The sequence below is a fragment of the Oncorhynchus masou genome, chromosome 6 (genome assembly GCF_036934945.1).
Source record: "Oncorhynchus masou masou isolate Uvic2021 chromosome 6, UVic_Omas_1.1, whole genome shotgun sequence".
Lineage (NCBI taxonomy): Eukaryota > Metazoa > Chordata > Actinopteri > Salmoniformes > Salmonidae > Oncorhynchus > Oncorhynchus masou.
Window position 1 is genome coordinate 436854 of NC_088217.1, and position 15613 is coordinate 452466.

The 15613-nt window shown below is 42.4% G+C and overlaps 1 protein-coding gene across 1 annotated transcript in view; it reads left to right on the forward strand.

The window, feature by feature from the left end:
• Positions 1 to 6590, forward strand: part of zgc:77375 (uncharacterized protein LOC402927 homolog) — a 39737-nt gene extending 33147 nt beyond the window's left edge. The window contains 4 exon segments of the mRNA XM_064967244.1: positions 2079 to 2112; positions 2247 to 2421; positions 2530 to 2718; positions 6161 to 6590. Coding sequence (XP_064823316.1) covers positions 2079 to 2112; positions 2247 to 2421; positions 2530 to 2718; positions 6161 to 6590 — 828 coding nt within the window.
• The last annotated feature ends 9023 nt before the right edge of the window (positions 6591 to 15613 follow it).

Genomic DNA, 15613 nt, shown 5'->3' on the forward strand with positions numbered 1-15613 from the left:
GGGTGTATGTACTCTTGTGTCCTAGGGACACTTTAGGGTGTATGTACTCTGGTGTCCTAGGGACACTTTAGGGTGTATGTACTCTGGTGTCCTAGGGACACTTTAGGGTGTATGTACTCTGGTGTCCTAGGGACACATTAGGGTGTATGTACTCTGGTGTCCTAGGGACACTTCAGGGTGTATGTACTCTGGTGTCCTAGGGACACTTCAGGGTGTATGTACTCTGGTGTCCTAGGGACACGTTAGGGTGTATGTACTCTGGTGTCCTAGGGACACTTTAGGGTGTATGTACTCTGGTGTCCTAGGGACACTTCAGGGTGTATGTACTCTGGTGCCCTAGGGACACTTCAGGGTGTATGTACTCTGGTGTCCTAGGGACACGTTAGGGTGTATGTACTCTTGTGTCCTAGGGACACTTTAGGGTGTATGTACTCTGGTGTCCTAGGGACACTTTAGGGTGTATGTACTCTGGTGTCCTAGGGACACTTTAGGGTGTATGTACTCTGGTGTCCTAGGGACACTTCAGGGTGTATGTACTCTGGTGTCCTAGTGACACTTTAGGGTGTATGTACTCTGGTGTCCTAGGGACACGTTAGGGTGTATGTACTCTGGTGTCCTAGGGACACTTTAGGGTGTATGTACTCTGGTGTCCTAGGGACACTTTAGGGTGTATGTACTCTGGTGTCCTAGGGACACTTCAGGCTGTATGTACTCTGGTGTCCTAGGGACACGTTAGGGTGTATGTACTCTGGTGTCCTAGGGACACTTCAGGGTGTATGTACTCTGGTGTCCTATGGACACTTCAGGGTGTATGTACTCTGGTGTCCTAGGGACACGTTAGGGTGTATGTACTCTGGTGTCCTAGGGACACTTCAGGGTGTATGTACTCTGGTGTCCTAGGGACACGTTAGGGTGTATGTACTCTGGTGTCCTAGGGGCACTTCAGGGTGTATGTACTCTGGTGTCCTATGGACACTTCAGGGTGTATGTACTCTGGTGTCCTAGGGACACATTAGGGTGTATGTACTCTGGTGTCCTAGGGACACTTTAGGGTGTATGTACTCTGGTGTCCTAGGGACACGTTAGGGTGTATGTACTCTGGTGTCCTAGGGACACTTTAGGGTGTATGTACTCTGGTGTCCTAGGGACACGTTAGGGTGTATGTACTCTGGTGTCCTAGGGACACTTTAGGGTGTATGTACTCTGGTGTCCTATGGACACATTAGGGTTTATGTACTCTTGTGTCCTAGGGACATTTTAGGGTGTATGTACTCTGGTGTCCTAGGGACACTTTAGGGTGTATGTACTCTGGTGTCCTAGGGACACTTCAGGGTGTATGTACTCTGGTGTCCTAGGGACACTTTAGGGTGCATGTACTCTGGTGTCCTAGGGACACGTTAGGGTGTATGTACTCTGGTGTCCTAGGGACACTTTAGGGTGTATGTACTCTGGTGTCCTAGGGACACGTTAGGGTGTATGTACTCTGGTGTCCTAGGGACACGTTAGGGTGTATGTACTCTGGTGTCCTAGGGACACTTTAGGGTGTATGTACTCTGGTGTCCTAGGGACACTTTAGGGTGTATGTACTCTGGTGTCCTAGGGACACGTTCGGGTGTATGTACTCTGGTGTCCTAGGGACACGTTAGGGTGTATGTACTCTGGTGTCCTAGGGACACTTTAGGGTGTATGTACTCTGGTGTCCTAGGGACACTTTAGGGTGTATGTACTCTGGTGTCCTAGGGACACGTTCGGGTGTATGTACTCTGGTGTCCTAGGGACACGTTAGGGTGTATGTACTCTGGTGTCCTAGGGACACTTTAGGGTGCATGTACTCTGGTGTCCTAGGGACACGTTAGGGTGTATGTACTCTGGTGTCCTAGGGACACTTTAGGGTGTATGTACTCTGGTGTCCTAGGGACACGTTAGGGTGTATGTACTCTGGTGTCCTAGGGACACGTTAGGGTGTATGTACTCTGGTGTCCTAGGGACACTTCAGGGTGTATGTACTCTGGTGTCCTAGGGACACTTTAGGGTGTATGTACTCTGGAGCCTTGAATGTTATTCTTCTCTTGTTGCAGTCTTCACCTATTGTGAATCTCCCTAAAGTTCAAGGTAAGAATCATATTGTTCATATCATAGTACATTTTCTCCAAATAATGGTTCTACATGTAGAATAACCTTTCAGATTTTAAGAAAGTATAAACTCACGATTTAATGATGTTGTTTCTCTTTTTTCCTGGACGCAGCGGTCATCCTGTTCGGCGAGCCAATCCGATGGGAGACCAACTTGCAGCTGATCATTGATGTGTTGCTGACCAATGGGAGCCTGGGTAACGCCCATGAGATGCGTCACTCCTCCCACCTGCCGCTGCTGGCCTGTAACATGGACCTGATGTGGATGGCCGAGGCCCAGTCTCCACGGTAACAAGTCACTGAGAAAGTTTACACCAAGTGACATGGAACATTGGTTGACAAAGGTTTTAGTCACACTGTCAGTGTGTGTGTGTGGGTGTGTGTGTGCCTGCATAGGTTTGGCCACGGGATGTTCCTTGTGTGTCTGGAGAACATCTACAGGAAGATAACGGGTCAGGAGCTGAAATACGAAGCTCTGATGGGGAAACCTTCTGAACTAACATATCACTTCGCTGAGTACCTCATCAGGGAGCAGGCTGCAGAGAGAGGCTGGAGGACACCGATAAGAACACTCTACGCTATCGGGTAATAACCTCATCAGAACACTATACACTATAAGGTTATAACCTACACCCATCAGAGCTGTATACACTATCGGGTTAGAACCTACAACCTTGAGAACACTATACACTATCGGGTAATAACCCTAACAGAAGCAAAACACTATCGGGTAATAACCCCATCAGAAGACAAAACACTATCGGGTAATAACCCCATCAGAAGGCAAAACACTATCGGGTAATAAACCCCATCAGAAGACAAAACACTATCGGGTAATAACCCCATCAGAAGGCAAAACACTATCGGGTAATAACCCCATCAGAAGACAAAACACTATCGGGTAATAACCCCATCAGAAGGCAAAACACTATTGGGTAATAAACCCCATCAGAACACTCAATGCTATCAGGTTAGAACCTACACCCATCAGAACAACATACACAATCAGGCTCGAACCTACACCCATCACAACACTATTGGGTAATAAACGTATCAGCACACTATAGGATATCGGCTTGGAACCTACACCTATCAAAATACTATGCACTATCACTATTAGAACCTACACCCATCAGAACACACGACACTATTGGGTAATAGCCCCATCAGAACACACTACACTATCGGGTAATAACCCCATCAGAACCCTATACACTATCAGGTTAGAAGCTACAACCATCAGAACACAATACACTATCAGGTTAGAACCTACACCCATCACAACACAATACACTATTGGGTAATAAACATATCAGCACACTATATGATATTGGCTTGGAACCTACACCTATCAAAACACTATCTTGTTAGAACCTACACCCATCAGAACACTATACGCTATCGAGTAATAACACCATCAAGAACACTCAATGCTATCAGCTTAGAACCTACACCCATCAGAACACTATACACTATCGAGTAATAACCCCATCAGAACACTCAATGCTATCAGATTAGAACCTACAACCATCCTACAACCAACACTATAACCCCATCAGAACACTCAATGCTATCAGATTAGAACCTACAACCATCCTACAACCAACACTATACGCTATCGGGTAACAGCCCCATCAGAACACAATACACTATCAGGTAACAGCCCCATCAGAACACAATACACTATTGGGCAATAACTCCATCAGAACACTCTACGCTATCAGGTTAGAATCTTCACCCATCAGAACACAATCAGGTTCAAACCTACACCCATCAGAACACTATACGCTATCGGGTAATAGCCCCTTTAGAACACTCTACGCTATCGGGTTAGAACCTACACCTATCAGAACACTATACGCTATCAGGTAAGTACCCTAAACCCATCAGAACACTCTACACTATCGGGTAACAACCCCATCAGAACACGATACACAATCAGATTAGAACCTACATTCATCAGAACACTATAGGGATAGAACCTACACCCATCAGAACGCTATACGCTATCGGGTAAGTACCCTAAACCCATCAGAACACTATTGTCGTGTCTTTACTATCATTAACTGAAGACTTTTAGTTTTTATCAAATGACTCTGTAATTATTATTACGCGATTTAACTGATTAATCATGTAACTGTAATTAACTAGGAAGTCGGGGCACCAAGGAAAATTTTCCAAATATAACTTTTCAGGTATTTTCATATCTGATCAATAGTCTTCTGATGAATTAATTCTTTATTTTACCGCACGTTAGTTTCATTCCAAACGTCGTAAATTGTTGGTTATCTGCACGAACCCAGTCTTCACTGTGAGTCATCCATACATCAATTGTCTTAAATCATTTATTTACTAAATAAGTAATTCACAGAAATGCATAAACAAACAGTAGATATTTACAAGGAAATGATAACGGAGATTCCCTAGTGGGATAAACCGGCATCGCGGCATGGTGTACAAAAGGGAAGTGGGGGTCGACTGAGATAAGACAACACACAGTTGATAATTATAACAATTGAATTGCTAATCCTTTGCACATGAACGCTCACTCATTCGTAAACAATTGCATTCAATAAATATATTTACACTCAGTGTGTCGTCAGGATCTCTGTTGAAAAGTTTGTTTCTGTTGGAGAGTTTGTCCGCCCTCTCTGTCGTGGTTAGAATGGGTAGTTCAGAGTGACATTCATTCATGTCGTTATGGATAGATGTTTCGGCGGTTGTAGGTCTTCACGTTCGATGATACCGAATTCCTAGCTGCAGACTAGTAATTAATATCAAAGACTTGTTCTTATTCTGTCGTTATCGATAGTCTAAGAGTTTAACCACGTGGGATGGTTAAAAGATTCAGCAGTCTGGTCTCAAACTTTGGCCCTCTCGTTATCGAGGTAAGCTGGTCTCCAACCTTTGTCCTCTCATAATTGAGAGAAACATGGTCTGTTGAGAAATTCAAGGTGGGGATTTTATTCGGAATTGCAGAAAAGGGCCTGTCCCAGGAAGCCCGACCATAACTGTGCTCATGGGCGGTCCTCTGATTTAGTTAAACTCCAAAGGGAATTGGAGTTTCCTTCATTAAACAGTCCAAAATCACATTACACAATTTCACAAGCAGTATCATCCTCACTCATTCATCTTATACAACAATTAGATGTAAGCCTCATCTGAGGTTATTATATAAACAGCGTTATGGTAATGTGGCCGTATTGTCTCCCATGAGTTTCACAAAATCGTACCAAACGGACCAGTTCGTAGCTGGATTCTTCACCAATCTTTTATACCTTCTCCAGAACATAAATGTTGTTCGGTTCTCCAGTTCTGTGAGGTGGAAGAAATTCCTTTGTTCTCTATGAAAATTCCCTCTCTCTCTATACTGTGGCCATGAGGAGATAATCTGCTCCAGGAATTTACAACCTCTCTCGGACCACAGCAGCCTGGGTGTAGGACACAGGGAGAAGGGGATGGGGCTTGCTGTACCCAAAGAGGGCAGCGTCATGACACTATACACTATCGGGTTAGAACCTACACCCATCAGAACACTATACGCTATCAGGTAACAACCTCATCAGAACACTATACACAATCAGGTTAGGACCTACACCCATCAGAACACTATACACAATCAGGTTAGGACTACACCCATCAGAACACTCTACCCTATCGGGATAGAACCTACACCCATCAGAACACTATACTTCTACGCTGTCGGGTAAGGAACCACAGGAGGCAGCAAAACACTACAGCACAAACCGATCTGAGACAGAGCTGTAAGAAACCCTACGCTTCACTCTAATTATTGTACCTTACACATATGTAGTAATGCTGTAAAATATACTGTATTGACATGTTACATCTATGCAGTAATTATGTAATGATACTGTATTAACATGTTACACCTATGTAGTAATGCTGTAATGATACTATTGACATGTTACACCTATGTAGTATTGGTGTAATGATACTACTGACATGTTATTAGATACCCTGTTCCCTTCTAACTAGTGTCTAACCTTTATTCCATCTAACAAAGAGACAACCTGATGACAGATATCTATGGAGCCAACCTGTATAACCGCTATCTGGAGGAAAGGGTCCGGACCAGGCAGACTGCTGCCCAAGTAGTGCAGGCCACGGTGGAGGGTACAGGGGGCGGAGGGTCCCCTAAAGCCCTTCTCCAGGACCAGGACATGGAGAGTGCCTTGGAGAGCGAGCTGGCCTCCCCCTCCGCCACCTCCTGTAAATCCCTGCTGGTATGTACCGGTGTCTATAACCCCCACAGCGAGGTGCCGGCTGATGCCAGCCACAGCATCACCAAGACTGTGTTCCATGGTCACCGGGACTTCCGCTTCGACCCGGCCCTAATGGAACCAGGACACATCGTAGAGGACGTACACAACGCTGTGGAACTCATCTGTCAACATGAGAACTTTGTCTCTACTAGGCATTGACCTGTAGAATAGCATTAGAGTTGTTTAACTTTGTACGTCCAAAATGACCCTATTCCCTGTGTAGTTCAAAAGATAGGGAATATGGTGCCATTTCATATTTGTATATCACATCCCAGTGAGGATGGTTTCAGGTTTAAAAACAGAGGAAGTAGAAACAGTATAAATAGTAGAGTCTGAGACTGTAGAAATAGTAGAGTCTGAGACTGTAGAAACAGTAGAGTCTGAGACTGTAGAAACAGTAGAGTCTGAGACTGTAGAAACAGTAGAGTCTGAGACTGTAGAAACAGTAGAGTCTGAGACTGTAGAAACAGTAGTCTGAGACTGTAGAAACAGTAGTCTGAGACTGTAGAAACAGTAGAGTCTGAGACTGTAGAAACAGTTTAGTCTGAGACTGTAGAAACAGTAGAGTCTGAGACTGTAGAAACAGTAGTCTGAGACTGTAGAAACAGTAGTCTGAGACTGTAGAAACAGTAGTCTGAGACTGTAGAAACAGTAGAGTCTGAGACTGTAGAAACAGTAGAGTCTGAGACTGTAGAAACAGTAGTCTGAGACTGTAGAAACAGTAGAGTCTGAGACTGTAGAAACAGTAGAGTCTGAGACTGTAGAAACAGTAGAGTCTGAGACTGTAGAAACAGTAGTCTGAGACTGTAGAAACAGTAGAGTCTGAGACTGTAGAAACAGTAGAGTCTGAGACTGTAGAAACAGTAGAGTCTGAGACTGTAGAAACAGTAGTCTGAGACTGTAGAAACAGTAGAGTCTGAGACTGTAGAAACAGTAGTCTGAGACTGTAGAAACAGTAGTCTGAGACTGTAGAAACAGTAGAGTCTGAGACTGTAGAAACAGTAGAGTCTGAGACTGTAGAAACAGTAGTCTGAGACTGTAGAAACAGTAGAGTCTGAGACTGTAGAAACAGTAGAGTCTGAGACTGTAGAAACAGTAGTCTGAGACTGTAGAAACAGTAGTCTGAGACTGTAGAAATAGCAGAGTCTGAGACTGTAGAAACAGTAGAGTCTGAGACTGTAGAAACAGTAGAGTCTGAGACTGTAGAAACAGTAGAGTCTGAGACTGTAGAAACAGTAGAGTCTGAGACTGTAGAAACAGTAGAGTCTGAGACTGTAGAAACAGTAGTCTGAGACTGTAGAAACAGTAGAGTCTGAGACTGTAGAAACAGTAGAGTCTGAGACTGTAGAAACAGTAGTCTGAGACTGTAGAAAAAGTAGAGTCTGAGACTGTAGAAACAGTAGAGTCTGAGACTGTAGAAACAGTAGTCTGAGACTGTAGAAACAGTAGAGTCTGAGACTGTAGAAACAGTAGAGTCTGAGACTGTAGAAACAGTAGAGTCTGAGACTGTAGAAACAGTAGTCTGAGACTGTAGAAACAGTAGTCTGAGACTGTAGAAACAGTAGAGTCTGAGACTGTAGAAACAGTAGTCTGAGACTGTAGAAACAGTAGTCTGAGACTGTAGAAACAGTAGTCTGAGACTGTAGAAACAGTAGAGTCTGAGACTGTAGAAACAGTAGTCTGAGACTGTAGAAACAGTAGAGTCTGAGACTGTAGAAACAGTAGAGTCTGAGACTGTAGAAACAGTAGAGTCTGAGACTGTAGAAACAGTAGAGTCTGAGACTGTAGAAACAGTAGTCTGAGACTGTAGAAACAGTAGTCTGAGACTGTAGAAACAGTAGAGTCTGAGACTGTAGAAACAGTAGTCTGAGACTGTAGAAACAGTAGTCTGAGACTGTAGAAACAGTAGAGTCTGAGACTGTAGAAACAGTAGTCTGAGACTGTAGAAACAGTAGAGTCTGAGACTGGAGAAACAGTAGTCTGAGACTGTAGAAACAGTAGAGTCTGAGACTGTAGAAACAGTAGTCTGAGACTGTAGAAACAGTAGTCTGAGACTGTAGAAATAGTAGAGTCAGACTGTAGAAACAGAATAAACAGTAGTCTAAGACTGTAGAAACAGAATAAACAGTAGTCTAAGACTGTAGAAACAGTAGTCAGACTGTAGAAACAGAATAAACAGTAGTCTAAGACTGTAGAAACAGAATAAACAGTAGTCTAAGACTGTAGAAATAGTAGAGTCAGACTGTAGAAACAGTAGTCTGAGACTGTAGAAATAGTAGTCAGACTGTAGAAACAGTAGAGTCTGAGACTGTAGAAACAGTAGAGACTGAGACTGTAGAAACAGTAGTCAGACTGTAGAAATAGTAGTCAGACTGTAGAAACAGTAGTCTGAGACTGTAGAAACAGTAGTCTGAGACTGTAGAAACAGTAGTCTGAGACTGTAGAAACAGTAGAGTCTGAGACTGTAGAAACAGTAGAGTCTGAGACTGTAGAAACAGTAGAGTCTGAGACTGTAGAAACAGTAGTCTGAGACTGTAGAAACAGTAGAGTCTGAGACTGTAGAAACAGTAGAGTCTGAGACTGTAGAAACAGTAGTCTGAGACTGTAGAAACAGTAGAGTCTGAGACTGTAGAAACAGTAGAGTCTGAGACTGTAGAAACAGTAGTCTGACACTGTAGAAATAGTAGAGTCTGAGACTGTAGAAACAGTAGAGTCAGACTGTAGAAACAGTAGAGTCTGAGACTGTAGAAACAGTAGCCAGACTGTAGAAACAGTAGAGTCTGAGACTGTACAAACAGTAGTCTGAGTGTAGAAACAGTATTCTGAGACTGTAGAAACAGTAGTATGAGACTGTAGAAACAGTAGAGTCTGAGACTGTAGAAACAGTAGAGTCTGAGACTGTAGAAACAGTAGAGTCTGAGACTGTAGAAACAGTAGAGTCTGAGACTGTAGAAACAGTAGAGTCTGAGACTGTAGAAACAGTAGTCTGAGACTGTAGAAACAGTAGAGTCTGAGACTGTAGAAACAGTAGTCTGAGACTGTAGAAACAGTAGAGTCTGAGACTGTAGAAACAGTAGAGTCTGAGACTGTAGAAACAGTAGTCTGAGACTGTAGAAACAGTAGAGTCTGAGACTGTAGAAATAGCAGAGTCTGAGACTGTAGAAACAGTAGTCTGAGACTGTAGAAACAGTAGAGTCTGAGACTGTAGAAACAGTAGTCTGAGACTGTAGAAACAGTAGAGTCTGAGACTGTAGAAACAGTAGTCTGAGACTGTAGAAACAGTAGAGTCTGAGACTGTAGAAACATAATAAACAGTAGTCTGAGACTGTAGAAACAGTAGAGTCTGAGACTGTAGAAACAGTAGTCTGAGACTGTAGAAACAGTAGTCTGAGACTGTAGAAATAGTAGAGTCAGACTGTAGAAACAGAATAAACAGTAGTCTAAGACTGTAGAAACAGAATAAACAGTAGTCTAAGACTGTAGAAACAGTAGTCAGACTGTAGAAACAGAATAAACAGTAGTCTAAGACTGTAGAAACAGAATAAACAGTAGTCTAAGACTGTAGAAATAGTAGAGTCAGACTGTAGAAACAGTAGTCTGAGACTGTAGAAATAGTAGTCAGATTGTAGAAACAGTAGAGTCTGAGACTGTAGAAACAGTAGAGACTGAGACTGTAGAAACAGTAGTCAGACTGTAGAAATAGTAGTCAGACTGTAGAAACAGTAGTCTGAGACTGTAGAAACAGTAGTCTGAGACTGTAGAAACAGTAGAGTCTGAGACTGTAGAAACAGTAGAGTCTGAGACTGTAGAAACAGTAGAGTCTGAGACTGTAGAAACAGTAGTCTGAGACTGTAGAAACAGTAGAGTCTGAGACTGTAGAAACAGTAGAGTCTGAGACTGTAGAAACAGTAGTCTGAGACTGTAGAAACAGTAGAGTCTGAGACTGTAGAAACAGTAGTCTGAGACTGTAGAAACAGTAGAGTCTGAGACTGTAGAAACAGTAGAGTCTGAGACTGTAGAAACAGTAGAGTCTGAGACTGTAGAAACAGTAGTCTGAGACTGTAGAAACAGTAGTCTGAGACTGTAGAAACAGTAGAGTCTGAGACTGTAGAAACAGTAGAGTCTGAGACTGTAGAAACAGTAGTCTGAGACTGTAGAAACAGTAGAGTCTGAGACTGTAGAAACAGTAGAGTCTGAGACTGTAGAAACAGTAGAGTCTGAGACTGTAGAAACAGTAGAGTCTGAGACTGTAGAAACAGTAGAGTCTGAGACTGTAGAAACAGTAGTCTGAGACTGTAGAAACAGTAGAGTCTGAGACTGTAGAAACAGTAGAGTCTGAGACTGTAGAAACAGTAGTCTGAGACTGTAGAAACAGTAGTCTGAGACTGTAGAAATAGCAGAGTCTGAGACTGTAGAAACAGTAGTCTGAGACTGTAGAAACAGTAGAGTCTGAGACTGTAGAAACAGTAGAGTCTTAGACTGTAGAAACAGTAGAGTCTGAGACTGTAGAAACAGTAGAGTCTGAGACTGTAGAAACAGTAGTCTGAGACTGTAGAAACAGTAGAGTCTGAGACTGTAGAAACAGTAGAGTCTGAGACTGTAGAAACAGTAGTCTGAGACTGTAGAAACAGTAGAGTCTGAGACTGTAGAAACAGTAGAGTCTGAGACTGTAGAAACAGTAGTCTGAGACTGTAGAAACAGTAGAGTCTGAGACTGTAGAAACAGTAGAGTCTGAGACTGTAGAAACAGTAGAAACAGAGTCTGAGACTGTAGAAACAGTAGTCTGAGACTGTAGAAACAGTAGTCTGAGACTGTAGAAACAGTAGAGTCTGAGACTGTAGAAACAGTAGTCTGAGACTGTAGAAACAGTAGAGTCTGAGACTGTAGAAACAGTAGTCTGAGTGTAGAAACAGTAGAGTCTGAGACTGTAGAAACAGTAGTCTGAGTGTAGAAACAGTAGAGTCTGAGACTGTAGAAACAGTAGAGTCAGACTGTAGAAACAGTAGTCTGAGACTGTAGAAACAGTAGTCTGAGACTGTAGAAACAGTAGTCTGAGACTGTAGAAACAGTAGTCTGAGACTGTAGAAACAGTAGTCTGAGACTGTAGAAACAGTAGAGTCTGAGACTGTAGAAACAGTAGAGTCTGAGACTGTAGAAACAGTAGAGTCTGAGACTGTAGAAACAGTAGTCTGAGACTGTAGAAACAGTAGTCTGAGACTGTAGAAACAGTAGAGTCTGAGACTGTAGAAACAGTAGTCTGAGACTGTAGAAACAGTAGAGTCTGAGACTGTAGAAACAGTAGTCTGAGTGTAGAAACAGTAGTCTGAGACTGTAGAAACAGTAGAGTCTGAGACTGTAGAAACAGTAGAGTCTGAGACTGTAGAAACAGTAGAGTCTGAGACTGTAGAAACAGTAGTCTGAGACTGTAGAAACAGTAGAGTCTGAGACTGTAGAAACAGTAGTCTGAGACTGTAGAAACAGTAGAGTCTGAGACTGTAGAAACAGTAGTCTGAGTGTAGAAACAGTAGAGTCTGAGACTGTAGAAACAGTAGAGTCAGACTGTAGAAACAGTAGTCTGAGACTGTAGAAACAGTAGTCTGAGACTGTAGAAACAGTAGAGTCTGAGACTGTAGAAACAGTAGAGTCTGAGACTGTAGAAACAGTAGAGTCTGAGACTGTAGAAACAGTAGTCTGAGACTGTATAAACAGTAGTCTGAGACTGTAGAAACAGTAGAGTCTGAGACTGTAGAAACAGTAGTCTGAGACTGTAGAAACAGTAGAGTCTGAGACTGTAGAAACAGTAGTCTGAGTGTAGAAACAGTAGAGTCTGAGACTGTAGAAACAGTAGAGTCAGACTGTAGAAACAGTAGAGTCTGAGACTGTAGAAACAGTAGAGTCAGACTGTAGAAACAGAATAAACAGTAGTCTAAGACTGTAGAAACAGTAGTCTGAGACTGTAGAAACAGTAGAGTCTGAGACTGTAGAAACAGTAGAGTCTGAGACTGTAGAAACAGTAGAGTCTGAGACTGTAGAAACAGTAGTCTGAGACTGTAGAAACAGTAGAGTCTGAGACTGTAGAAACAGTAGTCTGAGACTGTAGAAACAGTAGTCTGAGTGTAGAAACAGTAGTCTGAGACTGTAGAAACAGTAGAATCTGAGACTGTAGAAACAGAATAAACAGTAGTCAGACTGTAGAAACAGAATAAATAGTAGTCTAAGACTGTAGAAACAGAATAAACAGTAGTCTGAGACTGTAGAAACAGTAGTCTAAGACTGTAGAAATAGTAGAGTCAGACTGTAGAAACAGAATAAACAGTAGTCTAAGACTGTAGAAACAGTAGAGTCTGAGACTGTACAAACAGTAGTCTGAGTGTAGAAACAGTAGTCTGAGACTGTAGAAACAGTAGAGTCTGAGACTGTACAAACAGTAGTCTGAGTGTAGAAACAGTAGTCTGAGACTGTAGAAACAGTAGAGTCTGAGACTGTAGAAACAGTAGTCTGAGACTGTAGAAACAGTAGAGTCTGAGACTGTAGAAACAGTAGTCTGAGACTGTAGAAACAGTAGAGTCTGAGACTGTAGAAACAGTAGTCTGAGACTGTAGAAACAGTAGAGTCTGAGACTGTAGAAACAGTAGAGTCTGAGACTGTAGAAACAGTAGTCTGAGACTGTAGAAACAGTAGAGTCTGAGACTGTAGAAACAGTAGTCTGAGACTGTAGAAACAGTAGTCTGAGACTGTAGAAACAGTAGTTTGAGACTGTAGAAACAGTAGAGTCTGAGACTGTAGAAACAGTAGAGTCTGAGACTGTAGAAACAGTAGAGTCTGAGACTGTAGAAACAGTAGTCTGAGACTGTAGAAACAGTAGAGTCTGAGACTGTAGAAACAGTAGTCTGAGACTGTAGAAACAGTAGAGTCTGAGACTGTAGAAACAGTAGTCTGAGACTGTAGAAACAGTAGTCTGAGACTGTAGAAACAGTAGTCTGAGACTGTAGAAACAGTGGTCTGAGACTGTAGAAACAGTAGAGTCTGAGACTGTAGAAACAGTAGAGTCTGAGACTGTAGAAACAGTAGTCTGAGACTGTAGAAACAGTAGTCTGAGACTGTAGAAACAGTAGTCTGAGACTGTAGAAACAGTAGTGTCTGAGACTGTAGAAACAGTAGAGTCTGAGACTGTAGAAACAGTAGAGTCTGAGACTGTAGAAACAGTAGTCTGAGACTGTAGAAACAGTAGAGTCTGAGACTGTAGAAACAGTATTTCATCAGGTTACTTTTCAAAACGATAGAAAAGCAGGCAGACTTTGCGTTGAGGGCAGGTAGATACCAGATATGTGATAGCATGATCAGTTGAAGGCATTCAGTTGTACAACTGACTAGGTATCCCCCTTTCCCTTAATTGTAAATAACTGCATCGACTGTACTGAAAACAAAAGCAACAATGCACTATTAGAGAGTAGTAAGTCTTTGTCCTGTATATCTGACCGATCGTGAACAGTACAGCGTGGCTGCCTGTACTAGCTGTTGTACCATGACCAGATAGGTCCTGTCCCTGGTCAGATAATGGTTTCATATGCACGTATGTCAGGTCATGCCATCAGAAATGAAAGCATAAGAGTAAAATAGTGCATTAGTCTTCTAGAACAGTCCTGTACTGTATGCAGTAAAACATCCAATCATTGGGTATGGTTTTCTTTTATAGTGCCTTAATTTGTAAATAAGCTGAAAGATATTTTATACTTACACTAAGTACATATGTTCACATATTTGTGCATGTCATAGGATCTGCAATGTATGCATTTACAGTGCCTTGCGAAAGTATTTGGCCCCCTTGAACTTTGCGACCTTTTGCCACATTTCAGGCTTCAAACACAAAGATATAAAACTGGATTTTTTTGTGAAGAATCAACAACAAGTGGGACACAATCATGTGGTGAAACGCCATTTATTGGATATTTCAAACTTTTTTAACAAATCAAAAACTGAAAAATTGGGCGTGCCAAATTATTCAGCCCCCTTAAGTTAATACTTTGTAGCGCCACCTTTTGCTGCGATTACAGCTGTAAGTCGCTTGGGGTATGTCTCTATCAGTTTTGCACATCGAGAGACTGAAAATTTTTCCCACTCCTCCTTGCAAAACAGCTCGAGCTCAGTGAGGTTGGATGGAGAGCATTTGTGAACAGCAGTTTTCAGTTCTTTCCACAGATTCTCGATTGGATTCAGGTCTGGACTTTGACTTGGCCATTCTAACACCTGGATATGTTTATTTTTGAACCATTCCATTGTAGATTTTGCTTTATGTTTTGGATCATTGTATTGTTGGAAGACAAATCTCCGTCCCAGTCTCAGGTCTTTTGCAGACTCCATCAGGTTTTCTTCCAGAATGGTCCTGTATTTGGCTCCATCCATCTTCCCATCAATTTTAACCATCTTCCCTGTCCCTGCTGAAGAAAAGCAGGCCCAAACCATGATGCTGCCACCATCATGTTTGACAGTGGGGATGGTGTGTTCATTGTGATGAGCTGTGTTGCTTTTACGCCAAACATACGTTTTGCATTGTTGCCAAAAAGTTCAATTTTGGTTTCATCTGACCAGAGCACCTTCTTCCACATATTTGGTGTGTCTCCCAGGTGGCTTGTGGCAAACTTTAAACAACACTTTTTATGGATATCTTTAAGAAATGGCTTTCTTCTTGCCACTTCCATGAAGGCCAGATTTGTGCAATATACGACAGATTGTTGTCCTATGGACAGAGTCTCCCACCTCAGCTGTAGATCTCTGCAGTTCATCCAGAGTGATCATGGGCCTCTTGGTTGCATCTCTGATCAGTCTTCTCCTTGTATGAGCTGAAAGTTTAGAGGGACGGCCAGGTCTTGGTAGATTTGCAGTGGTCTGATTCTCCTTCCATTTCAATATTATCGCTTACACAGTGCTCCTTGGGATGTTTAAAGCTTGGGAAATATTTTTGTATCCAAATCCGGCTTTAAACTTCTTCAAAACAGTATCTCGGACCTGCCTGGTGTGTTCCTTGTTCTTCATGATGCGCTCTGCGCTTTTAACGGACCTCTGAGACTATCACAGTGCAGGTGCATTTATACGGAGACTTGATTACACACAGGTGGATTGTATTTATCATCATTAGTCATTTAGGTCAATATTGGATCATTCAAAGATCCTCACTGAACTTCTGGAGAGTTTGC